Source organism: Pongo abelii, chromosome 9 (assembly GCF_028885655.2).
Source record: "Pongo abelii isolate AG06213 chromosome 9, NHGRI_mPonAbe1-v2.0_pri, whole genome shotgun sequence".
NCBI lineage: Eukaryota > Metazoa > Chordata > Mammalia > Primates > Hominidae > Pongo > Pongo abelii.
The window spans coordinates 35,976,166-35,999,899 of NC_071994.2; the positions used below are offsets into that span (position 1 = coordinate 35,976,166).

Below are 23,734 nucleotides of genomic sequence, written 5' to 3' on the forward strand. Positions count from 1 at the left end.
CTTTTTAAAATATTTTTGTAGAGACGGAGTCTCTCTCTGTTGGTTGCTCAGGCTTGTCTTGAACTTCTGGGTTCAAGCTAACCTCCTACCTTGGCCTCCCAAAGTGCTGGTATTACAGGCATGATCCCCCAAGCCTGGCTTTTTTTTTCTCCAGTAAAGAGAGAGTTTAATTTATGTGAGGCCACATGGAAGAAGTCATTACTGAATTCAACCTCTACCACAGAAGATTTTTATAAAGAAATTTTTATTGTTACGTGTGAAAAAGTTATTTTGTTATGGTTCTTGTATAGATCTATCCTTTCTACAGTAGAAAGGAGTACACCTACTCACCTACTGTGTACAGATGCCATATTCCTACAGATGGTCAACATGCTGGTACATATACAGTTATTCCTTGGTATCCGTGGTGGATTGGTCACTGGAGGCCTCCCCCATACTAACATCCACAGTTGCTCAGGTCCCTTATATAAAATGGTGTAGTATTTGCATATAGCCTATGCACATCATCTTGTTTACTTTAATCTCTAGCTTACTTATAATACCTAATACTGTGTAAATATTATATAAATAGTTGTTACACTGTATTGTTTTTAAACTTGTATTATTTTTATTTCTGTATTATTATTATTATTTTAAAAATATTTTTCATTCATACTTGGTTGAGTCCAGGGATGTGGAGCCCAATAAGATGGAAGGCCGATTATGTATATATGCATAAACAATACATTCTGCAAAATCACACCCACCAAAATAACAGGGATATGGGGAAACTAGGGTTTGGGAAAACCATTCAAAAATCTATTAACCTTTAAAACCACAATACTACCTAAAACAATAATGATTAACTTAGGAGATAATGTAAACACTGGGTAGGCATCTCAGAGTGCTGCTTTAGAAGATATTAAAGCTGCACAAAAACAATAGAGTGTGAGACAATGCAGATGGAAGCAAAGTGGAGATTTGGGCCAGTGGGGCTTCCTTTAAGGAATGGGCAAGAGCTAACATTCAAATTCATCTCTATGTTAATGGAATTTTATGATGAAATATATAATCCTGTACTTAATCTAATTTCAGAATATCCAAAAAATTTATCAGAGAGTATACAACTATTTTGGAATAGAATTCTACCCCTACCCATTTGGTTTCCTTTGTTTAGGACAAAGCATATATTTAATAACCAAACTTCTGTATCACTTTGACATCATTCCTCTATTTACTAATTATATATGAGCTATTTGATGTTATACAAGCATTTCAGATGGAAGACAGATGTAGACAGTGTCTGATTTTGAGGGAGGTTTTAAATAACACACTCATTCCTCCTAACATTTCCAAACTTTTTGATCTCTTAACTTCTTTGGCTTAATTATTACATGATGGTGAACCAGAGGAGTCACTCTCCCTCTCAAGGGAGGAGATCCTTAGTGTGTTAGGACCTCTGTGAAGGATCCACTTCAACAATCATACCCTCTTTCTTTGTGGATCCTTCTAGATCATAATGAGTACTGTTAAATTTACCCTAGTGGTTCTGAAATGAGTTAGAATACTACATTAATTAAATTGACTCCAAGGTCATTCTGGACATACTGAATGTTCACTTCCTATTTCATTTCCCACCCCAAATTATGCCCAGCAATACTGTCCAAAATAGTTGTATATTCTCTGACAAATTTTTTGGAGATTCTGAAATTAGATTAAGTACAGGATATTTCATCATAAAATTCCAATAACATAGAGATGAATTTGAATGTTAGCTCTTGCCCATTATCAACTTTTTGTGGAGACATTAAAATTAAAAGAATAAAATTTCAAATAAAATCCAAAATTTTAAAGTCCACACAGAAGCAAATTTCAAGATCAAATTATTGTACCTATTTGAGTTAAAAACCAATAAAGTTTCAAACTCTTCAAGTTAAAGTGCAAAGAAATCAAAGTCCTAATTTTTATTCTTCCCAGTGTCAGCCAGATGGCTTCTGGATGCCTGATTGGAGCTGGAATGTCTCCAGCAGCTACCGTCTGGGCTCCTGGAGTAGGTGTCATCCCTTAGGACCTCAGAAGTTGAATTAGGTCTACACCAACATTTTCATATGCCTTGTTTCCAAGCAAACAAAATGATTATCACAACATCAACAACATATCCAGCACATTCACAACAGTAGCCACTCCCAGCAAATGGGGCCACTGCATGCAAAATGTTGTTTCCAGGACCCTATGTTTGGCATAATTCAGACCCACATGACTGCTGCCAAAGACCATAACAGAGACTAAGTGAGGGAAGGTAGAGAAGAGAAAATATTATCATCAGTCTTTCCAAGATGCCAGTTGGCCCATTCTGTTGACCAGGTTCTATGACCTGTGACCTAACTTCTTGGGAAGCAATCTCCCATTAAGGCATTAGTTACAGCATAAGTTTACAGTATCTTGAGGGAAAAATTGACCAGTGCACGCTGTCTTCTGTCTCAAAGAGGCTGCACAAAGTGTTGGTTAAGTTCTCTGATTTTGGAGCCAGAATTCAAATTCCAGTTATGCCACTTACTATATGACCTTGGACAGATTACTTAGCTTCTCTGAGAGTCAGTTTCCTTATCTATAAGATAGAAATTATAGTATTTATCTTAACAACATTGCAAAGATTAAGTGAAATATATGTAAAGTCCTTAGAACAAGTGCCTGACACTTGGTAAACATTATAAGGTATAATGTTTCAATAGTATAAAATTAGCTTTCATCATTATTGGTGGTATTATTATTATTATTATTATTTGAGGTGGAGTCTCACTCTTGTTGCCCAGGGTGGAGTGCAGTGGTGTGATCTTGGCTCACTGCAACCTTCGCCTCCCAGGTTCAGGTGATTCTCCTGCCTCAGCCTCCCGAGTAGCGTGGATTACAGGCACCTGCCACCATGCACGGCTAATTTTTTTGTATTTTTAGTAGAGACGGGGTTTCACCATGTTGGCCAGGCTAGTCTTGAACTCCTGACCTCAGGTGATCTGCCTGCCTTGGCCTCCCAAAGTGCTGGGATTTCAGACGTGAGCCACTGCGCTCTTAGGGAACTGAGAGTGAGAGTGTTTCATTCTTGCAACATCTGGAAGTTTGCATTGGCAGTAGCGCCAGTCATAAACACTTATTTGAGGTATCATTTTTCCCTTTTAAAGAATTCCAAACATCTTAATGTTTTTTCCTTTTCTTTTTCTGAGTCAGTGCTTCTAAACCCCATGCTCAACTGAGGGTGATCAATGTCTGGTGGCATAGCATCCATCTTGTCTTAGGAGTGGCATCTTCAATCACAGTGGTTGCTGTAACAGCCTCTGTCTATGGAATTATTTAAGCCTAAGAAACTTACTTCATGGGCACAGTTTCCCCCTCATCTCCACATCAGTTCCAATTGTAGAATAACTTTTGGCGGATTTCCAAATTGAAGCAGCTATTTGTATTTCTGAGGCTTATGTGCTAAGGGTCCCAGTGAGGACCAACACTGCTGCCATTTCCTCCTAAGGACATGGTCTTTCCTCAGTTTTTTAATGCTCCTGCTCTTCAGTTAATGTTTCTGTCAGGCACTTCTTTTTCTGCAATGTTTAAGATTTGCTTCTACTATATACTTCTTCCTTTCAGAAAGTTCCCTTTTCTGACAGGCTTGGGGTTAGCATTGTTTGCCACAATTGAGTCTCATCTTTTCTTTTATTAATACTTTCCTTTTGCTTTCTGGTCCATACTCATATTTTTCTAACATATGCCTCTAGATATTTTTCTTGCAGAGTCTCTCATAGTGAGAGAGATGAAGTCAATCAGTTCTAAGTTTGTCAATAGCATCCTTTGTTCAAACCAGTCTTACCTATTTTCACTTCCGTTAATTAAATAATCCTACCCAGGATGTATTTCTCCCACAGTCTAACATCTAACTTGGATCTGGAGTCTTTGATCAATTATTGTTCTGCCTGGATTTGCTGTAATGTAATTAATCTTGTCTTTGTCTTTCCTTAATCTCAGGCCCATCTATTTTTAGAGTTCACCCAGCACTTTTTTGTAATATTTTATACCAATCTTTCTCTTCAATTTGTCCAGATTTTATGTGCACTCTTTGTATAATTGTCCTGTCCTCAAAAGAGATTCCCCAGTTGCTCTTACTATAAATTTATCAGTAATGTAAATACCAACTCTTCTAAGCATTGGAGATCCTGTCTCCTCTAGGGGATTGTTTTCAGTCTGCTCTCCAAGATCTTATCTTTATTCTTTTTTTAAAAATTATTATTATACTTTAAGTTTTAGGGTACATGTGCACAATGTGCAGGTTAGTTACATATGTATGCATCTGCCATGCTGATGTGCTGCACCCATTAACTCACCATTTAGCATTAGGTATATCTCCTAATGCTATCCCTCCCCCCTTCCCCCGCCCCACAACAGTCCCCAGAGTGTGATGTTCCCCTTCCTGTGTCCATGTGTTCTCATTGGGTCCCAGTTACTGTTTCTGATTTTGTAACAAATGAAATATTTTAGCCTTTTATAAGAACTTCTTTAAGAGAAATTAGACTTGAATGGATCTCCTTCACCTGGCATTTAGGATCTCAGGTTTTAGCGTGTGTGTGTGTGTGTGTGTGTGTGTGTGTGTGTGTGTTTTCCTATCTGTCAAATATGTGTGCTTGGGTCAGATGTGTACCATTTTTCTAGGGAAATTTCTGATCTCCTCCAGCTAAATCAGTTTGTCTTCTTTTATTTTATTTTCATGCATACACTGTTCTATTCTGATCATAATAATTAAGCATATTTTCAAGCCCCTTTACTTTCTCCTTGATTCCTTTAGGAATCCGATTCCTAGATTTGTAATACTTTCTTCGAATAGTTTCTGTATCTTAACTGAAGAAGATAGAATGTTCCTTTTATTAAAAAAATCTATCACCTTTCTGTAGGTGAAGCCACAGTTTGGGTTTATGAGATTTAGAACCATGGTTAAAATTTATATGATAAAATGTAGAGCCTACTTTGATTGGTAGAGGTTACTTTAAAAGTTTATCAACAAGCCACATGAATCTAATGTTAGCTCATCCACATTTCTTTTTCGGCCCAGAATGCAGTTTAATATAACATAATGAAGAGTAGAATTGAAGGTAGCAGATGTAATGCTTCCTTATCTAGGCCCAGTATTAACAATTTAAAGACAGAACCTCACCATCATGCATGTAGAACTCAGTTGCCATTATCCTTGAAAGCGCTGGTGTACAGATTTGCCTTCAAGATACAGAAAAGCAGCAAATATTGTTCCACCTTGCAACACCTAAAATAATGTAATCCCAATCTCAGACTTGCCTGAAGTTTCAGGTGAAGTTCACAGCTTGGTTAAGTAAGCAGTAGCAGCCTGCATAGTAAGGAAGGCATGATCAGCTAGTAGAGCTAAACCCTCCACAGCCCACCTCAGTATACTAATGCCATATCCAATCCCAGCATTTTCTGAACATCAAGACTATTAGAAGATAATCCCAGCTGCATTTAGTAGCTTTGACCCATCAAGCTCAAATTCTGTGTAGTCTTTGCTTATTATAAAATTTAAGATCAATTTCCCTATTCTCTATATACAGGCCCATTAGTAAAAATACAACTACAAAACTATATTTAACTACATGACCCAATATAGGCAGCTAGACACCGCTAAAGTTAAAGGCAAACAAACAAATCTTCAAGCCCTACATAGCCCTTGCATATTAAAGCACTTAAAGCACCATCAAAACATGACGCCACTCAGTGAAAGCCCCTTCATAAGTCTCAGGCTTTTTGTTATTTGCTCTCCAACAGCACTTCTGTATTTCTCAAGGTTTCAGACCAGTTTGACCCCATAAGTATAGCACTTTCCTGAGTTTTGTGAGACATCTAGAAATTATTTAACCTGAAGGAATAGTATAAATCCCAGAATTTGTAGCCAGCTGGTCAGAAGTAAGAGTGGCATGGGGACCCCCCAAACATGTGGCTGTTGTCTTAAGTAAAGACAGTCTTGTGGAGGATTGGACTGTACTCAACCTTGCAAACTACTTGCAGTGAACTCACACTTCCCAATTTCAAAACTTACTACAAGTAAAACTACAGTAATTCAAAGAGTGTGGTACTGGCATAAGGATAGGCATATAGACCAATGGAATAGAATTCAGAGTCTAGAAATAAACGAATACATCTGTGGCCGATTGACTTTTGACAAAGGTGTCAAGACCATTCACTGGGAAAAGAACAGTGTCTTCAATCAATGGTGCTGGTAGGACTGGATATCCACATGCAAAAGACTGAAGTTGGACCCATGCTTCATATCATAAACATGAATTAACTCAAAATGGATCGGCAATCTAAATAAAAGGGCAAAAACCATAAAACTCAGAAATAAACATAGGTTCACATTTTCACGACTGTGGATCTGGCAATCAGTTTTTAGACATGATATCAAAAGTATGAGCAAAGAAAAGAAAAAAACTAAATTGGACTTCATTAAATTTGGAATTTTTGTGCACCAAAGGACATTATCAAGAAAGTGAAAAGACAAACCATAGAATGGAAAAAATATTTGCAAATTATCTATCTGAAAAGGGTTTAAAACCTGGAATATATAAGGAACTCATGCTCAACAACAAAAAACAAACAATTCAATTAAAAAATGGGCAAAGGACTTGAATCAACGTTTTCCCAAAGAAGTTATACAAATGGCAACAAGCACATGAAAAGACACTCAACATCCTTAATCATTAGGGAAATGCAAGTCAAAATTACAATGAAGTACTACTTCACACATACTGGGATGGCTATAATAAAACTCACACACACACACACTCACACACACACAGAGAGAGAATAACAAGTGTTGTTGAGGGTGTAAAGAAAGTGGAAGGAACCCTCACGCATTGCTTGTGGAAACGGATAATGGTGCAGCTACTTTGGAAAACAATTTGATGAGTCTTCCAAGAGAAAAACACAGAATTACCACATGGCCCTGCAATTCCACTCCTAGATATTTAGGCAAAAAAATTAAAAAAAAGTACTCAAACAAGTATATGTACATGCATGTTTATGGCAACACTATACATAATAGCCAAAAGCCAAATGTCCATGAATGTTCATGAAACCAAATGTCCTTCAACTGTAGGAACAAATGGTAGTATATACATACAATGGAATGTTATTCAGCTATGAAAAGGAATGAAATGCTGATAATGCTACAGTATGGGTGAACCTCGAAAACATTATGCTCAGTGAAAGAAGCCAGACATAAAAGGTAACATATTGTATGATTCCATTTATTTGAAACATCCAGAGTGAATGAATCCACAGAGACAGAATGCAGATTGGTGTTTGTCATGGCCTGAGGGAAAAGGAGACTCTGCTTAATGTATATATAAGTGGTTTTACTTTGGAATGATGGAAATGTTTTGGAACTATATAGAGGTGGTTGTTGCACATTTTGAATCTACTAAATGCCACTGAGCTCTTCACTTTAAAATGGTTGATTTTATGTTATGTGAATTTCACCTCCATAAATTATTTAAAAAAAAGACAAATGGAGCAGAACCAATTTGCCCCACTTGTTCCAGCCAAGGTCACCCTAGCTCAGCTGACAGCCAGCTGATTCCAAGACATGTGAGCAAGCCCAGGCAAGACCAGCAGAACCACCCTATTAACTTGCAGACTCATGAGCTAAGTGAATGCTTATTGTTTTATGCCACTGAGTTTTGTGGTGGTTTGTTGTGCAACATTACTGTGGCAATATGTACCAAATATAGTAAGCTATTTGTACTTCTTAAATGTTATCACATAATCTTTATTCACTGTTTAGAAAGCTAAATTCTATTCCTAATTCTTAATCCTTTGTATTGTCAGAGTAATCTCCCTAAATATCCCTCAATTTTTTTGTTGTTCAAAATGTTACATTTCATGACAATCTGCACATTCTCGATTTTCACATTCAAGAAACTTCGCTATGTGATCTTGCTCAGTCATCCGACTTAATCACCCACAACTCACAAGTACCCAACATGGACCTTTAGTTGTAGCTAGATCAGTCTCTTTAATGTTCCAGAGCGTTCAGTGACACATGGGATGCCCAGCTTCCTTACCCTTCTTTATGCTATTTTCTGCCCACTTGGAATAATCTTCCAATTCTCCATCTATTCAAAGTTCAGTGAGTTGTGTCAGTTAGGATATATTATTTTATGGTAACAAATGACCCCACAACTTTCAGTGTATTATTTTGCCTTGTAACTTTCAGTGGCTTATACAAATGTATTATTTTTCACTCATGCTACGTGTTGGTGTGGGTTGACTGCAGCTACACTTGCATATGTCAAAGCAAGTCACATGCCATCTTCTTAATTCAACAGTGTGAGGATGTCTGGCCCTTCCATGGGGAAGAGCATTGCAAGTGACACAGCTAAACCTGACATGAATAAGGTGGGAAGTGTACTTTTCCTTCAGGGAGGGGCAGCAAACACTGAATAATAATGGAATACGCTGTATTATCTCTTTTCTAAAATTGGTATTAGTTATATGTTGCTGCCTGACAAATTATCCCAAAATTTAGCAGCTTAAAGAAAAAAACACATACTATTTCTCAATTGTTATGGGTCAGGAATTCAGGCATGGCTTAGGTGGGCTCTCTGAGTCTTTTACAAGGCAGGTCAGCCTGCAAAGTTTTAAAATATTATTTAAATCCTACTTTATTTATTTGGTTTACTAATACCTTCTTTTCATAACCTCTTTTGATTTTTTTCTGTATCATAAACCATAAAATTGTTTATATAGTATTTCTGTTTTGGGTATCGTTCTTATTTCTTTAACTAAAGAGAACTTTTTGTCTTTTACCTTTAAAAAAATCTCCAAGGCAGAGCTTGCAGTGGGCCGAGATCGTGCCACTGCACTCTAGCCTGGGTGATAGAGCAAGACTCCATCTCAAAAAAAAAAAAAAAAAAAATCTCCAAAACTCTCCTAATACCTACGATGGAACTGGGCATATCATAGGTCCTCAAAAATATTAATATTCAAATAAATAATTAGTAAGCATAGTCTATGTTATAGTGCCTAAAACATAGTAAGAGATGAAAATACTTTTAAGTGAATGAATTAATTAGAATTCCAAAAATTTCTTTGTTGAATTACATTTGCAATGAAATACTCACTATTAACTGCTTTTTGTTGGTAGTTCTCATGCTTAATGATTCACTGACCACTCTGAGTAGTGTTTTGCTATATTCTATAGAACTTTAAAAGCTAGAAGATTCTCATTTTTGATACTCAATGTAGTATAAGACAATGATAATGACTATTTTTTTCAGTATCTGCTTCAGAACAGTGTTGTTGATTGATTTACTTTTGATCTCAGCATCAGAAGGGCCTTTAGTGGTCACCAAAATCTCACTTTGTTCATGAATCTCCTCTAAATTGTCTGCAACAAGTGTCCATCCCGTCACTGCTTGTTCAATTTCTGACAGCTATACTTCCTCTAAAAAATCTGTTTTATATCTAACAGAAATCTATTCTTTTAAATATTTATCATTGGTCCTCAAATTAATTCCTAGTCTGTAATTGCCTTTCATATATTTGAATATGTATCATTTAAGTGTTTCAAGGTTAAATATCCCTAGCCTCTTCAACTATTTATCTGGCTTCTCATCATCCTGCTTACTCTTCTCTGTTCTGTCTAGTTATTTCAGTATTCCTTTTTGTGGGGCCCTAAATTGTACACAGTTTTCCAGGTCAATCGATGAGTAAAACAGCCCTACCTTCTCTTTTTTTCCAGGTCATTATGTTACCTAAAATTGCATTATTATTCCTATTAGACACATCATATAATTAATCTATATTGAACTTGCAGCCAATGAAAGCCCCCAAATTTATTTTCACAATTTGCTTTTAAGCTACCTCTTTCTTATCTTGTACTTGTACTGCTAGTTATTTAGATGTGAGAACAGATCTTTACATATGAATTCCTACTAAACTTCTACCCCTAAGGTTTTTATTTAATAGTTTAGCCTGTCCAGATCTTTCAGATATTTAATCTGTCACCCAGGAATTTAAATTTAGTAAGCATACCAACTTTACCTTGTCCAAGTTATTATAAAAATGTTGACTAGGCTGTGATTAGGGCAGAGATTTACAGTATGCTAATAGTCCTGCTTTAGATTATATTAATCCTCCAAGAATATGGTTGTTTATTTAGTGGAGTCTGCAAGCTCACTTATCTCTAACTTAGACACAAATCTTTTAATTTTATCATTCTATTAACACTATTTTAAAAACGATTTCATTCTTTCCTAGCTTGCATACTGAACCAATACTTTAATTGTATCATGGCCTGAATGGCCTTCATGATTTGGTTTCTTCATTCCCAACTTCTCTATCTTTACTTAGTATTACTGGCTCCTTCCACTCTGCACTCAAATCACTTTGTTTCTGTTTCTCAAACACTCTCCTTCATGCCCCAGTACCTTATCACATGTTTCCTTAGCTTGGATTCTCTCTCACCCTATCCTCTTGGCAGGCTATTGCCTACTTATGTTAAGGTCTTTATTTAAATATTACTTCTGAGAAACTTTCCTGACTCTCTCTTGCTCCTATTCCGCTTCCCTATCTCATCTAGGGTGGTGTATTTCTTAGGGTTATCCATAGAAACAGAATCTATTTATAGTGTCTCTCTCTCTCTCTCTGTCTCTGTTTCTCTCTGTCTCTCTCTCAATTTGTTTTAAGGAATTAGTTCATGCGATTATGGAAGCTGAGAAGACTCAAGCTCTATAGTTGGCAAGCTGTAGATCCAGTAGAATCTATGCATAGTTAGTTACAGTCCAAGTTTCTCAACCTTTTTGTTCTATTCGGGCCCTCATTTGATTGAATGAGGCCCACCGACATTAGAGAGGCCAATCTGCTTTACTTAGTCTACTGATTCAAATATTTATCCTATCCAAATGCTTAAACATCCTCACAGACACACTCGAATAATGTTCAGCCAAATGTCTGGGTACCCTGTGATCCCATCAAGTTGGCACATAAAAGTAGGCATTATAGATGAGTATCCCTGTTACATTCATAGCACCCTGCATATAGTAATTATCACAACTGCAATTAATAAAACTACTTGGCAGTTATTTGTTTAATGTCTGTCTTTCATCTAGACTGTAAACTACATGAAGGTGAAGATTTTGTAAACCTCTCTGTAAACTTCTCTGTATTCACCATAGGGCTAAATAACAGAGTAGATATTGTAAAACAGTATAAAAATTAGGGGGCTGAGCATGGTGGCTCACACCTGTAATTCCAGCACTTTGGGAGGCCGAGGTGGATGGATCACGAGGTCAAGAGACCGAGACCATCCTGGCCAATATGGTGAAACCCCATGTCTGCTAAAAATACAAAAATTAGCAGGGCATGGTGACACGCACCTGTAATCCCAGCTACTTGGGAGGCTGAGGCAGGAGAATCACTTGAACCCAGGAGGTGGAGGTTGCAGTGTACCGAGATCATGCCACTGCACTCCAGCCTGACGACAGAGCGAGAATCCGTCTCAAAAAAAATATTAGGGATGCTGCCTAACATAAGTGGAAAATTCAGGCAATGAGAGAGGGTCTAGGTCTAGTCAAAATGCTTCCTCCTTCTTGGGTGCTCTAAAAATGCCTAGTACTATCATTGTACACCTAGCACTGCTCCTGTTCTGCCAAATGTGGAATTCTGCAATAGTTCAGACTGTCTAGGCTCCGGGAATGGCATTGCTAATGGAAAATTATATCTAACGGAAATCTATTCTTTAAGGGGCTTAGGGGGTTTTAGGGGGGTTGGGGGTGACTCAAAATGATATAAACTGTAGCCTAAAGTCAAGCCCCAGGCAGGGATATATATATATATGTATATGTGTGTGTATATGTGTGTGTGTGTGTGTGTCTGTGTATTCATTCACTCTGATTCCTTTTATAACTTTCTTCAGGAAAGAAATTGTGAGCCAAGGCAGCATCCACTCATAACTTTTTTTTGCCTTGTTTTGGATACTAAGTAATATAATTCTCTTTGACTTAAATAGAATCATTTAAAAGCAAGCAATCATGAATTCTAAATAGAGGACTTAAATAGGAGGTTTGTAAACATTACATGTTCTCCTACCTTGTCTCCTACAGATACACCCATTTATCTGGGAAGGGGCATACAGATTTGGCAGTACCTTTCTTAAAGACAATAGATGGTAGCCACAGTGTATTGTGACCTAGTTCCCAATGGAAGAAATATTGTTTATATGTTGGTGTAGGAAATCTCAGGCTCCATGTAGGGAGCTTGAATCTCTCTCCATGCAAGAATCTCTCTCTCTGTTCATTAAATATTTGTTTAGTAGTCAGTGATCCCATGTTGGGTCCTAATGATTACTGTATGTTTTCTGAGGGTTCACAAACCATTTTATAATCTGCTCTACAACTTTTTAGGGAATTAAGATTAGGCTTATGGATAAAGTTTCTTCTTTAAATTTAAGTGTATTTGCCTCTCTTCAATCATTGAGTTCCTTAGCATTTACTTTTACTTTTCAAATTTTATGAAATGTAAAAATTTAGGTGTCTTGCTGAAGAAGGGTACTAAGTGCTGGCAGTAATTAATCAGTCCTTAAATCTCTCTAGGGCAAGACTTGGTATACACAAAGGCAGCCAGTTAAGAGCCTGTTGTGTTGGAAAGATGCTGCTCAGGAAGTCTTCATTCCTTGGAATTGTGGTCTCTTTGACATTGCCTTGGTTCCAGGGTTTCTTAGACATGGTCCTCAGGGTCTTCTAGTGACTTCCCGGCGTAGGACTTCATCTACCCTTGTTGCTTATATCAAAAACAGAATGTGGTTAAGTAACCACTGATTTATATTTTTACTATTGATCTACAGAGGTTATCAAGAATTTTGCTAAGGCTTGAGTTTTAAAAGTGTTTTAGTGGCAGTTGGAGATCTCCCATTATATAATTGGATCACTGTCATCTTTTATTAAATATGTGAAGGCAGAACTGTGCAATACGAACATTCGGAAAGTAGTCTAATCTGTTTGTAGACTCTTTAATATTTTCAGAAATTCCCTGTTGAAATCTTTAAAACATAGGCTCTCTTTTATATTCATGAAGATATAATCATCACTCCTAGTTTTTGTTGGGGTACACTTGTTTTAGTCATTCATGTGATTTTTAAACCAAATCCTTGCTTTTAGAAAATCCTTAAGTTTGTCTTTCTGTCTTCTGGTTTTTATGTCTCTTATTTTTCAGCCTTAGAACTCTAAAGCCAAAAATCCTATTCTGACCCTAATGACTTGTCCATGATCCCAGAAGTTTATTATGACATATATTGTAATAATTGCCAATGAAAAACAGCCTAATTGCTACTACCTGTTATAAAACAATGTCTTACATAGCTCTCAGCATTTAACAGTTATGTAAAAGAGCACAACTCAGCAGAGATTATCTTTCTCCTAAGAGTTTTTAGAAGAGAGAAGAAATCGTAGACAAAAATATGTAAAAACACTAATTATAGAAGATTCTGTCTTTGTGAAACAAACATGGAGAAATAAATGTCAAAGGGAATCCTCCATTTTTATTGCTGAAACGATTAAGGCTTTTTTTAGTCTGTCACATTTAAAGTATAAATCTCTCATGACATATCTATTTGCATCTTAAATAAATCATTAAAATGTAAGTAATATGTTGACTTAGTATTTACATTCAAGGGTACCAAACTGTTTTACCCACATTAGCTGACTTTTAAGTCTCTGAATTAGGTATGTTTGTTCTGGGTATTATTATTATTCCTACTTTGAGTCTTAAAAGAAGGAAATAAAAGAACAAAAAGGTTAACTACATCTTTAGATTTGTATTAATGTGACTGTACAATGTAACAGTGGAATTTCAAGACGTTTTATAATTAGCTTGCTTTTGAATGTTATTTACATATGTAAGTGCTTTGTATAATTGATCTTATTCCTATGTTTTACTTCATTTTCTATTACTTATTTTCTGACTGAGTCAAAAGTTAATTTGTGCCTAATTTAATACCATTTGGGTTAAACTTTTTGGGATAGTAATATAAATACAAATACTCTAAAGTAATAAAAATGTCAGTTATTAGATCAAGTAATTATATAATGACATTTCTAAAGACCATTACTTCTATTTTAGGTTAGATTTATTTGTTGAGTTCTGTGCATTATAGTTCCTAAAACTAACTCTAAGATAATACTTTAAGTTTTTGTACAGAACTTTAAAGTTTACAATACCATGTCATGCATTTTCAATTTTATGTATTGGTATAGGCCATGGCCACATAAAAATTGACTAGGTATAGTTAATTCTCAGTATTTCTTTAAGTAATCTTAAATTGCATGTATGCCAAAGCAATTATTTTACATTACTACTAAATATCAAATATTGCAGATGTCCAAGAAATCGAGTTCACAAAATCCTTGTATTTTCAAAGACACACACACACTATTATTTTTGTTGAAGGGGAAAGAAAGATCAGACAATAGAATCCCAGCTTATTTCTACTTGTATAAATCAAGTCATTTAAATAAATGAATTGTGTATGCTGACCTGTTCTACCAATGTGCTACTGGGGATGTATGAAAAAAGATGTGCATGGTGGTGGAAGTAGAAAGAGGCATAAAGCGTATTGGAAAACTACCAAATGTCCCCTGCAAATGGGCCCTATTCAGAATCAGTAAGCGTATGATGAGTGAAGTGGTTTTGAATATCGCCTTTAGATTCCATGCTGTTACAAGGCCAGCCCTGAACATGGCAACTCTTATTTCCACACACAGTACCTCTTCACTCTCAATTTAACCCCCAAATCTGATGAACCCATTACTCCATACTTGATTTCATGGAACAAGGAGTAGATATAGTTACAAATGATCAATCACAAGCCGTGAACCAAAGCAGCAAGGCATTAACAATTCACACCATTTCGGTCCACTTGCTCAAGCAGAACATGTGCCAGCATATTTAATGCACAGCTACTTCGTTCAGTTTAAGAAAAAAAACATGACTCAGGCTGCATTTTCAAAATGGAGAGGACTTTCTAAGATTTCATACCTCCTAAGCCTTAATGTCAACATTAATCCACACATCAGCAATTAAAATAACCAGGTGTCCTATAAAGGTCATAATGTCCAAATTAAATTTTACTCAGGTAAAAACAATATGACCTATGAAATTCTTCCTTCAATGCATCACTATTCTGTTTGATCCTGTCATACAAATCAATGTCTCTTACAGCAGTATTGTAACACTGTAGACCCCACAGGCAATATGCCGTCAGTTTAATAGGATCACTGAAAAACTAAAGCAGCTGTGAAAGATTGCTCTAAGTATAGCAATCGTGTGCTTGTCATTTTGTTCAGTGGAGGAAAAATCCAAATTTGGGTAGGCATCGGTATTTAAGAAAACGACTGTGAAATCTTTTCTCATAAGTACCTTAGGGACAATAAGATTTGACATATAGCATGTAAACAAAAGTACACAGCAGCTGTTTAGTTTTGTTTGGATAAAAATACACTGATATAAATCAAGCAACACAGGAGACAGTGTGTTCTCCATCATTCAATCTTCTCTGCAGACCATGCTTTTGAATGGTGTCTGATGGTTGCTGTGGGACCAGGAGCTTTCCAACTATTTCGTAAAGCTGGATAAGGAACATTAAAAGACACACATACCTTGGCACTAGCTCAAACTCCCTGCAGTCATACTTCCTGGACTGGGAAGCAGTCACATCTTAGTATCTTTTAAAAATTTACTTTGTTTTGACCAAAGAAGACTTTTTAGGTCAACTTCATTTAAAAAAACAAAACAAAACAAAACCCTATTAAATTGGTTGAATTGGTGGGAAATTTCCAAATGTCTTGGTGTATTTCTAAATGATATCTTGTTAGCAATAGCCAAGTATTTTAGAAGCTGGATCTGCAGCTTGCTGCCAAAGAGTATATAGAAGTTTCTTTATAGGTAACTATACTCTGGGCAGTGTGCTTTTCTTTCATAGTCTCATGTACTCTGACTGAAATGTGAAAATTACAATATTATGTAAATTATGGTTATGGATATTTAATTGGCATGACTTTTAATTTTTTATTGTAAGCAGGTTATTAAAGCCTTTGGTTATTCCCTGTGCTTCTTGAAATGCTATTAACAAAAAATCCTGATCTTTTTAGCTTTCCATATTAGACTGAAATGCAGTGTGCAAAGTGGCCCTTTCAATGTAGGATGTTGCTTTTGGAGAGGGATATATTCCCTCGGTATAGATCATGACAGAATATTCCAGTCTAACTCTGATAGACAAATTTGATTAGCTTTGTCGTTTCTCTTTAGAGAGATTTTTGGTTCCTTATCATGTACTGCCTCCATTATGTATCCCAAGTAAGTTCACACTTCCTATCAGTGATGAAATATTTTTAATATAAGATCTTCTTGAAGGCTGAACAGTTTATTTTCTTATTTAATATTTGAACTCATTTTTGGGGTTCTTAGAAGAAATTACCTTTTTTATTTAAAAGAGTTATTTTGACCTTAATCTAATATTATTGCTCTGTCATTTAAATTTTATTATGTGCCTTTTCCTATAGAAGCATGATTTATGACAAGGTAGGATAAAGTACATAACGGTTTTCCAAGGACTTTTTAAAAATACCCATCTCTGGCCTTCTCCTGTCTAGTTAATGCTTCCTTCCCAAATCTTAAGACTTTCTTTTTATATTTATTTTCCTCCTTAGTCTTCATAATCATATAAGGAAAATTAAAATAAAAACAATTGCACACATTCTAAATATGCTTTGAAATTCGGGTATATTCATGTTTATTTAACAAATTCAGATCAAATTTTTTTAGGTTATAAAAAGTTGCAGGTTCTAAATGATCGTGGATAGTTGTAGTTATGTTCTTAAAACTTACCCAGAAGACTGTCTACAGTATATCTGCAGTACCATGTATTCATCTAGTAGACATTTGTTGAGCACTGCTTTCACCAAACTAAAAAATATCATGACTTCAAACTCCAAAACGTTTCAGGATTTACTGGGGGCTGAAAGTGGGAGGGGACAAGATATGGACTAATACAAATCAATTAAAAAAAAAAAAAAAAGAGAGAATGCGATGGGAGGCATAGAGGAGGGAGCAATTAATTCTACCTAAATCATTTAGGATATTTTGCCAGATGTGGTAACATTTGATATGAGCCTTGAAGGACAAGAGTATATTAATAGGTGGGGAATGGTGGGAGGAAATGGAAAAGGAATGAAACAGCGTGAGTGAGAAAGGTATTGGTTGATAATTATGAAATGAATATAGCTACTAGTTTTGGTTATATAATCTGTTTACCTATGATGCTCACTACCAGCTCTGTCCAGTGGAGTTACTCTTTTTGGTCACATGATTTATCAGCAGCCTCAGTCTTAGCTCCAAACTCATTGAAATGACTGGATTAATTTTCATTTTGCCCTATAGTTATAACTTGAGATGAAACAAAAGGAATGAAAAGTAATCATCTACATAGCTTTTCACCTTTCCAGGGGTGGAAGTGATCCCAATGAAATGATTCCATTTGACTGATGTCTGCATAATTGCTAAATTTAAGGGATGATTAACTTCCAAACCATTTAATATGAAATGTTGAGGGTTAGCTTAATGAAAATACAGAAAAGAGAAGTTCTTACCACAATCATGCCAACAGGAGAAACTAGGTAGAACACCTGTAATAAAGGCCTTTCACATAAGAAGAAATGTTCATGTGTAGTTATGCACACAAATATTAAAAGACCATAGGATAACTTTCTTGAATGAGGCAATATTTCTACATAGTAGTTTGAAGACAGAGAAGCACATGGTTGGAAGGACACAAAAATAATAAGGGAAAAAGAGAACTCTACATAAAAGAGAAGAAAACCATTGGTTAAGAGCACTTATGAGCTATGATTTTGTATAGAATATTAGGAATATCCACTAAAACACTTAAATAACTAATTCACATCCATGTTAAAATCTATGGGTTGAGGTTAAAAAGTTGAGCAACTTCTTTTTTAAAAAATCAATTATTCAATAATATTTTAAAAGTACATTTTAGGCCGAGGCTCCTTTTTAAATGGACAGTTCTTTAATTCTAACTGCTTAATAAATATTATTATTTTTTAGTATAACATAGGCTGATTTATACATCCTTTTTAAGTACTTAGGCGTATCATTTTCTTATGTTTTCTGTACCTTCCTAGTTAGTGGAAACATTGTTTGTTCTTGGAGTGTGCTTTGTCTTCCTTTTCAAGAAGATCATCAAAGTTACTAGTTTGCAGCTTCTAAAAAGAAAGAGCCTTCTAATCCCTAGTTCAGAGGCTAACCTTTATTAGTGCTCTCGCGGTTATAATGAGGACCCTGCTTCCTGCAGGGAGATTCTGGAATACTGAACAGATTATTCAACAAGTTCAGAGCAGATTCTGAAGTCCCTTATAAAACCTGCTTGTGAATACTGCTTTCTTTGCTTTGCTGTTTCTGGTTTCCATAGTATTCCTAATTACATAAATCATGTGGAACATGGGAGCTGTTTTCCATCCAGTATCAATTCTGACACTGCTTATGCTGTGGTATAATTTTATTTTATTTTCTAAGCTGTATTTTTTGTAAAATTCTTGTGGAGAGTATAAACTTTGAAAAACTTAGAATTTTTGTTGTTAGATCTAGTAAGTGCTTTATTTGGAATCCCTTGGGCTGACACAAATAATCTGAAAGTTATTTTGTGACAAGCATAGATAGAGAATCTGATAAAATTTTCTCATGTTTAAATTCAAGATTAACTCTAGGGTGTAAATCATTCAAGCTTATCACCTACTGCTCAATTTATTAAACTTTATTTCAACTTAATATCTATTTACGTAGTGCCTTTCAATGTTCAAAAAGTATGCCAGGTTCAATGAGTGTACCAATTAAAGGTGTATGAATTAAAATCTAACACATAGTAATATATGAATGTGTAGCAATAAACTAAAAGCACTGATGATTCTTAAGCTAAGTTTCTTTTGAAAAAATTGTAATCAAGATTGCTTTATATTATACATTTTTAAAGGTTGAAGAGTTATAATTCTGAATATAAGCTCATTTATCTTTTAATTTTTATTGCTTTTATAATATTTATGATCTTATATTTTTTTAAGTTTGAGGTGTTTGTTATAAGACTTAGAAAAGCAATTACTCTAAGACAGTATAAAAATGAGGTTGATAGATGAATTTCAGGAATTAGTTTCTCAAGCTAAATAAGTGAATTTTATGCACACATCTAAGATGTTTCAATAGTAATTGGCTCATAATTTCCTCTTAACTTTATACTATATTAGTAACAAAATCTTGAACCCTGTTTTCAACATTCTCCTTAGTGTTGAACATATTAGACAGACTTTAAATTATGCTTTGGTAGAGAGTTGTGGAACTTAGTGCCATAAAATGCATAACTTTTTTACCAAGAGCAAAATTTAGCAGAATACCAGTAGCAAAGGCCATTTGCATAACTCAGCCTCTCAGCAGCTCAGCTGAACCTAATTGTAATTCAATTTCCAGATTGCTATGCTAGGCCTTTCTGCATAAAATATGCAACATATAACATAACTAACGGCATGACCTATTTTCTTTGCCGGACCTATTTTCTTTGCCGATGATCTATTTAATTCCTTTTTCTAGCAGTAATGTGTATCAGAATAAGGTAGCCAATACATATAGTTATTTTGCATGTTTAGGTTTGTGTCACATGTATATACTTAAATAATGACCAAGTAAAGAAAAATATCATTTACTTTTTCTGGATTCCCAAGTGTGCCATTTTTATTTCTTGACTTCTAGCTTTTCAGAGGAAAATTAAATCTTGAAAAAATGTTAGCTAGCTGCCATGTTATTGGACTATTTTACACTAGAAAGACTTTATAAACTAATCGTGTGAAAAAGTGTATAAACATGTTTGTTAACTCCTTATGGATGTTGCAGTACATACCCATAAGTAAATATCTTTTATCTATTTACAAAACGCATGCTGGAATAGCATTCCTAAATCCTTGACTGTTTCACGTTCCAGAAACTGAAAACAGAAAGGTATGATAAAATGCTTGTTTAAGATTCTGCCCCCTGTTTTTAAACAGTCTTGCCATCCTGTTGTGTGGGTTACTTAAGGAATGCAACAAAAATCGTGAAATAGGATGGTTTATAAAGGTGTGGATTATATTTTATGAATAATTTCCAGATGTGATGTTTTAGATATATGGACTGCTCTACAAGAAGCTATGTGCAGAAACAACATGGATCTTACAGTTTTATCAGGACAATGCAAGTAGGTTTCAGCAAGGTTGGTTCCAACTCATCTGTGATAAATGAGAAGATAAGGCAATCAGTGCACACCATGACACTCTGTGCAGCTAGTTAGGCACACTTCAGAACTATTCAGGTGTGCTCACAAAGCTTATAAGTCTTGCATGGGGGGTGTCTCAATATAAATACATCCTTCATGGTGGCCACTAGTAACGCAGGAATTGCCTCTCTAAGACTTAACCCAGGTCAGATATAAATAATAGATGTTAAGAGTTAGCTCTGGTATTGGGGCTGTGTTCTAGGCAGTGTATTTCGGTTGGGTTGGGTCAAAAGAATTTTTTTCCCTTCTTTTCTCGCATAGTTCCTCTGCTTGAAAAATGCCTGCAAAATTCCATCACACCTTTGCGAGGACCACTTTGGGTCTCTAAGGGAGAAGGTTTCAGCCCCTCAGGAGCTAAGATGTACATCCAAGGAGTTCTTTTGGCCCTGTACCAACGATTAAAGTCTGCAAAAAAATACTATAAACAGGTGAGTCATCCCTCTTTAAAAATTTCTTTATTATATGTTTTAAAAATATACTTGGTTGTATAGAGGCAATGATTGGCATTGTGTCATAAAAGAACTGTGACATGTATTTTGTGAGCTCAGTGCCCGTTAGGGAGCCAAAAATGCTGTTTCTGTAATTTCAAAGCCAACAATAATGGAGCTAATTGTATCTGTCTTTTGGTATAAGATGTCATATGTGTCATCTTTTCTTGCAGCGCATACTGGGCAAAGTGAAGGCAGCTTCTTACATGGAAATTCTATAGACAATTACTTTAAATAAGAGAATAAATAGCTCCTAAGTCATTTGAAGGTTTAAATGTTTAGCATTCTATTTTTTTCCAGCATAAAATCAGATTTATGGGGTCTAGAATACAACAAATCACATTCTGAAAAATGAAATCGTGAATCAACTTCATGTCAAGAGTAACTTACTTCATTTATCCTTATTTAACTTGTCTATTTCAGGAGTCAAAAGTGTAGAAACAGGGTTAGTTTATTTGAATCAGGTTAAACCGGATTTTGTCCTTTAATTGCTGTGTATTTATTTCATATTTGTATGTGTGTGGGTAAAGGCTGGTATTTTTATAATCATGTATAGGGACTTTCGATTTATCTTAAAGTAGGATTCACATTTGTAAAGCAGAATAACTGATGCCATTTATAACATAAAAATGGAATTGCCACATTTAAAAAATCCTCTTTGTACTTGGTTTTAAGAATCGAAGCACATGTTTTTACCAAGCTAAATGAGGACTAGGTTTTATATTTTGAACTGGGAGGTTCCAGTTTAGAACTGGGCTCATTATCTGAGACCACAGACTGCTGAAAAATGAATATTTTGAAAGCATCATGCTATTATTCTCTGCTTGCAGAGAGGAAGGGGAGGTGGGAATGGGCTGTCAGTCTTAGTGTTCACACAGCACCTCCTGCTGTCGAGTTTGGAAAAGAACAACTTGTGTGGAATAAAGTGTTGTACTAAGGTATCCAGAACTAGCAAAAAACATCTTCCCAAGAAAACTTCGCAAAATGTGTTTGGTTTGCCTCGTTAATTTCAGCAGATCCAGAAACAGGATTAATAATTATCATAGATAAGGCTATTCATAATAATACAATGAAAGAAAGAAAAATCCAAACGAATGTTCTTTATTAAGCCATTATATATAGAAACTAGTATAAAATATTTTATTGCATTTAGATTAAATTATTTTAGTTGAAATATTATTTAAGTTTTAAGATATCATGATATTATAAAATGGATCATGATGAATTGCATTACGATAATTTATTTGGAATTATGTGGTTTGATTCCACTTATTGAAATTTAAAATTATTTAATGTTAGAAGAAATAATGAGACAATTCTCCAATTCAAGAAAAGCACTGTTTAAATAAAATCTAAAGACAAGCTTAAACATTTTCTAAGTTTCATTTCAAGTAAGGGTGTTAGAAATAAGAAACATCCCAGAAAGTAATGGCATGTTTTTCTTCCACTGTCTTAAACATGTAAAATTTAAATAAGTATAAATTGCTATACTAGATTTAAAAGAGCTCTGTGCATTGTAAGAAAAAAATACTTTCAGAATTACTTAGTGCTTTCATTAAAAAATTTCTTTATGACTCAAAATTGAAAAATATATTTTATTAAATATTAAATTATGAACAAAATTTAACATTTTAGTGTCTCTGTGATTGTCTGTTTGGGCAGTCTGTAAAGATTTCAACATTATATGAAATTTAAGAATATTTTGAAACCTATGCTCTTTGCCATTTCTCCTAAAGCTTTTTTCTTCCACTAAGTTGTAATAATTCACAGCTTTACATTCAGCAGTTTTAATATGATACTTAAGTTTTATTTTGAAATATAAAAATGAAGAAAAATAAGCAGAAATTTGCTCATTATGTATTTTTATATAAATTTCTGTTGCTTTAGATGTGCTCTATTTTATGTATGCTTGAGGTTTTCTTCTTTTGTAATGTTATATTAAGACTTAATTTAAAATTATTTGAATGTTTAGAGAAGTCACTATAGTGATACCCTTAACAGACCATCAGTGCTTAGGTGTTAAGCCTAACAATATCTTTATTTGTGAGTGGGATTTCTTAACAAATATCCTTCTTAAGCATTAATGAACTTTGTTTGAACTACACTTACTTCATTTGACCTTTGGTATAGCCTTTTCTATTTAGTTTTATATAAGATTGTGTTAAAGAATCTTTAGATAGGTGAAATGGAGGTAGATGATGATTCCTATTTCCTTAACAAATTAAAGTTTATAAATCGTATGATTAGATTATTCTTGATATTATTTCAATTTATTTCACTTTTGAGACCACATATAAAAACAACAATATTGTCTTGATGTCTGTCGAAATATAAGCTTTAAATTTTGTCATTCCCAAAGGAAATTTATTTTAAATAAATTGCGATAATATAGCTTTAAAAGAAAAGTCAGGGCTACTGGTTTTATGTTTACGAACTTACTCTTTTTCAATTTTTAACTTTAGCTTGGCTGTTATAGCATGCAACTGAATTAAGCACACTACATTAGGGTGGTCTTAAATATATACTGATTCGTGTGTATTAAAATGAGATATTTTATTTAGAACAGTATAAAGTCACTTAGACATACATTTATCACATTTATTTCCTTAAAAGTGGAAACATCTTAGAAATTGCTTGGCGCTAAGCAGAATCTATTTAATTGGTAATCTTTGCAATTGCATAAATGCATTCCTATGAAATGTAGTTAACACTTTCAGCGACAGGGCCGTTCCATCTCATTAGCATTCTTGTTATGTAGTGGTGCTGTTGGTGGGGGTGTTGAAGTAGGAATGCCATTGTGTCGAGTTCTAGTGTTTGGGGACAAACACTGCTGTGGAAGGAACGTGTGAAAAGGCCACAG

The 23,734-nt window shown here is 34.9% G+C and overlaps 1 protein-coding gene across 17 annotated transcripts in view; it reads left to right on the forward strand.

The window, feature by feature from the left end:
* DCDC1 (doublecortin domain containing 1) overlaps positions 1 to 23,734 on the forward strand; it is a 514,242-nt gene that overhangs the window by 98,220 nt on the left and 392,288 nt on the right. For 16 of the 17 annotated variants that reach the window (XR_008511168.1, XR_008511169.1, XM_054524533.1 and 13 more), the window contains one exon: positions 20,648 to 20,814. Coding sequence is in view for 15 of the 17 variants with exons in the window: in XM_054524533.1 (XP_054380508.1) it covers positions 20,648 to 20,814 (167 nt within the window). In the remaining 2 variants the exon portion in view is untranslated. Of the gene's footprint in view, positions 1 to 20,235; positions 20,309 to 20,647; positions 20,815 to 23,734 lie in introns of those variants that run through there. The other variant, XM_054524549.2, reaches the window with a different exon arrangement.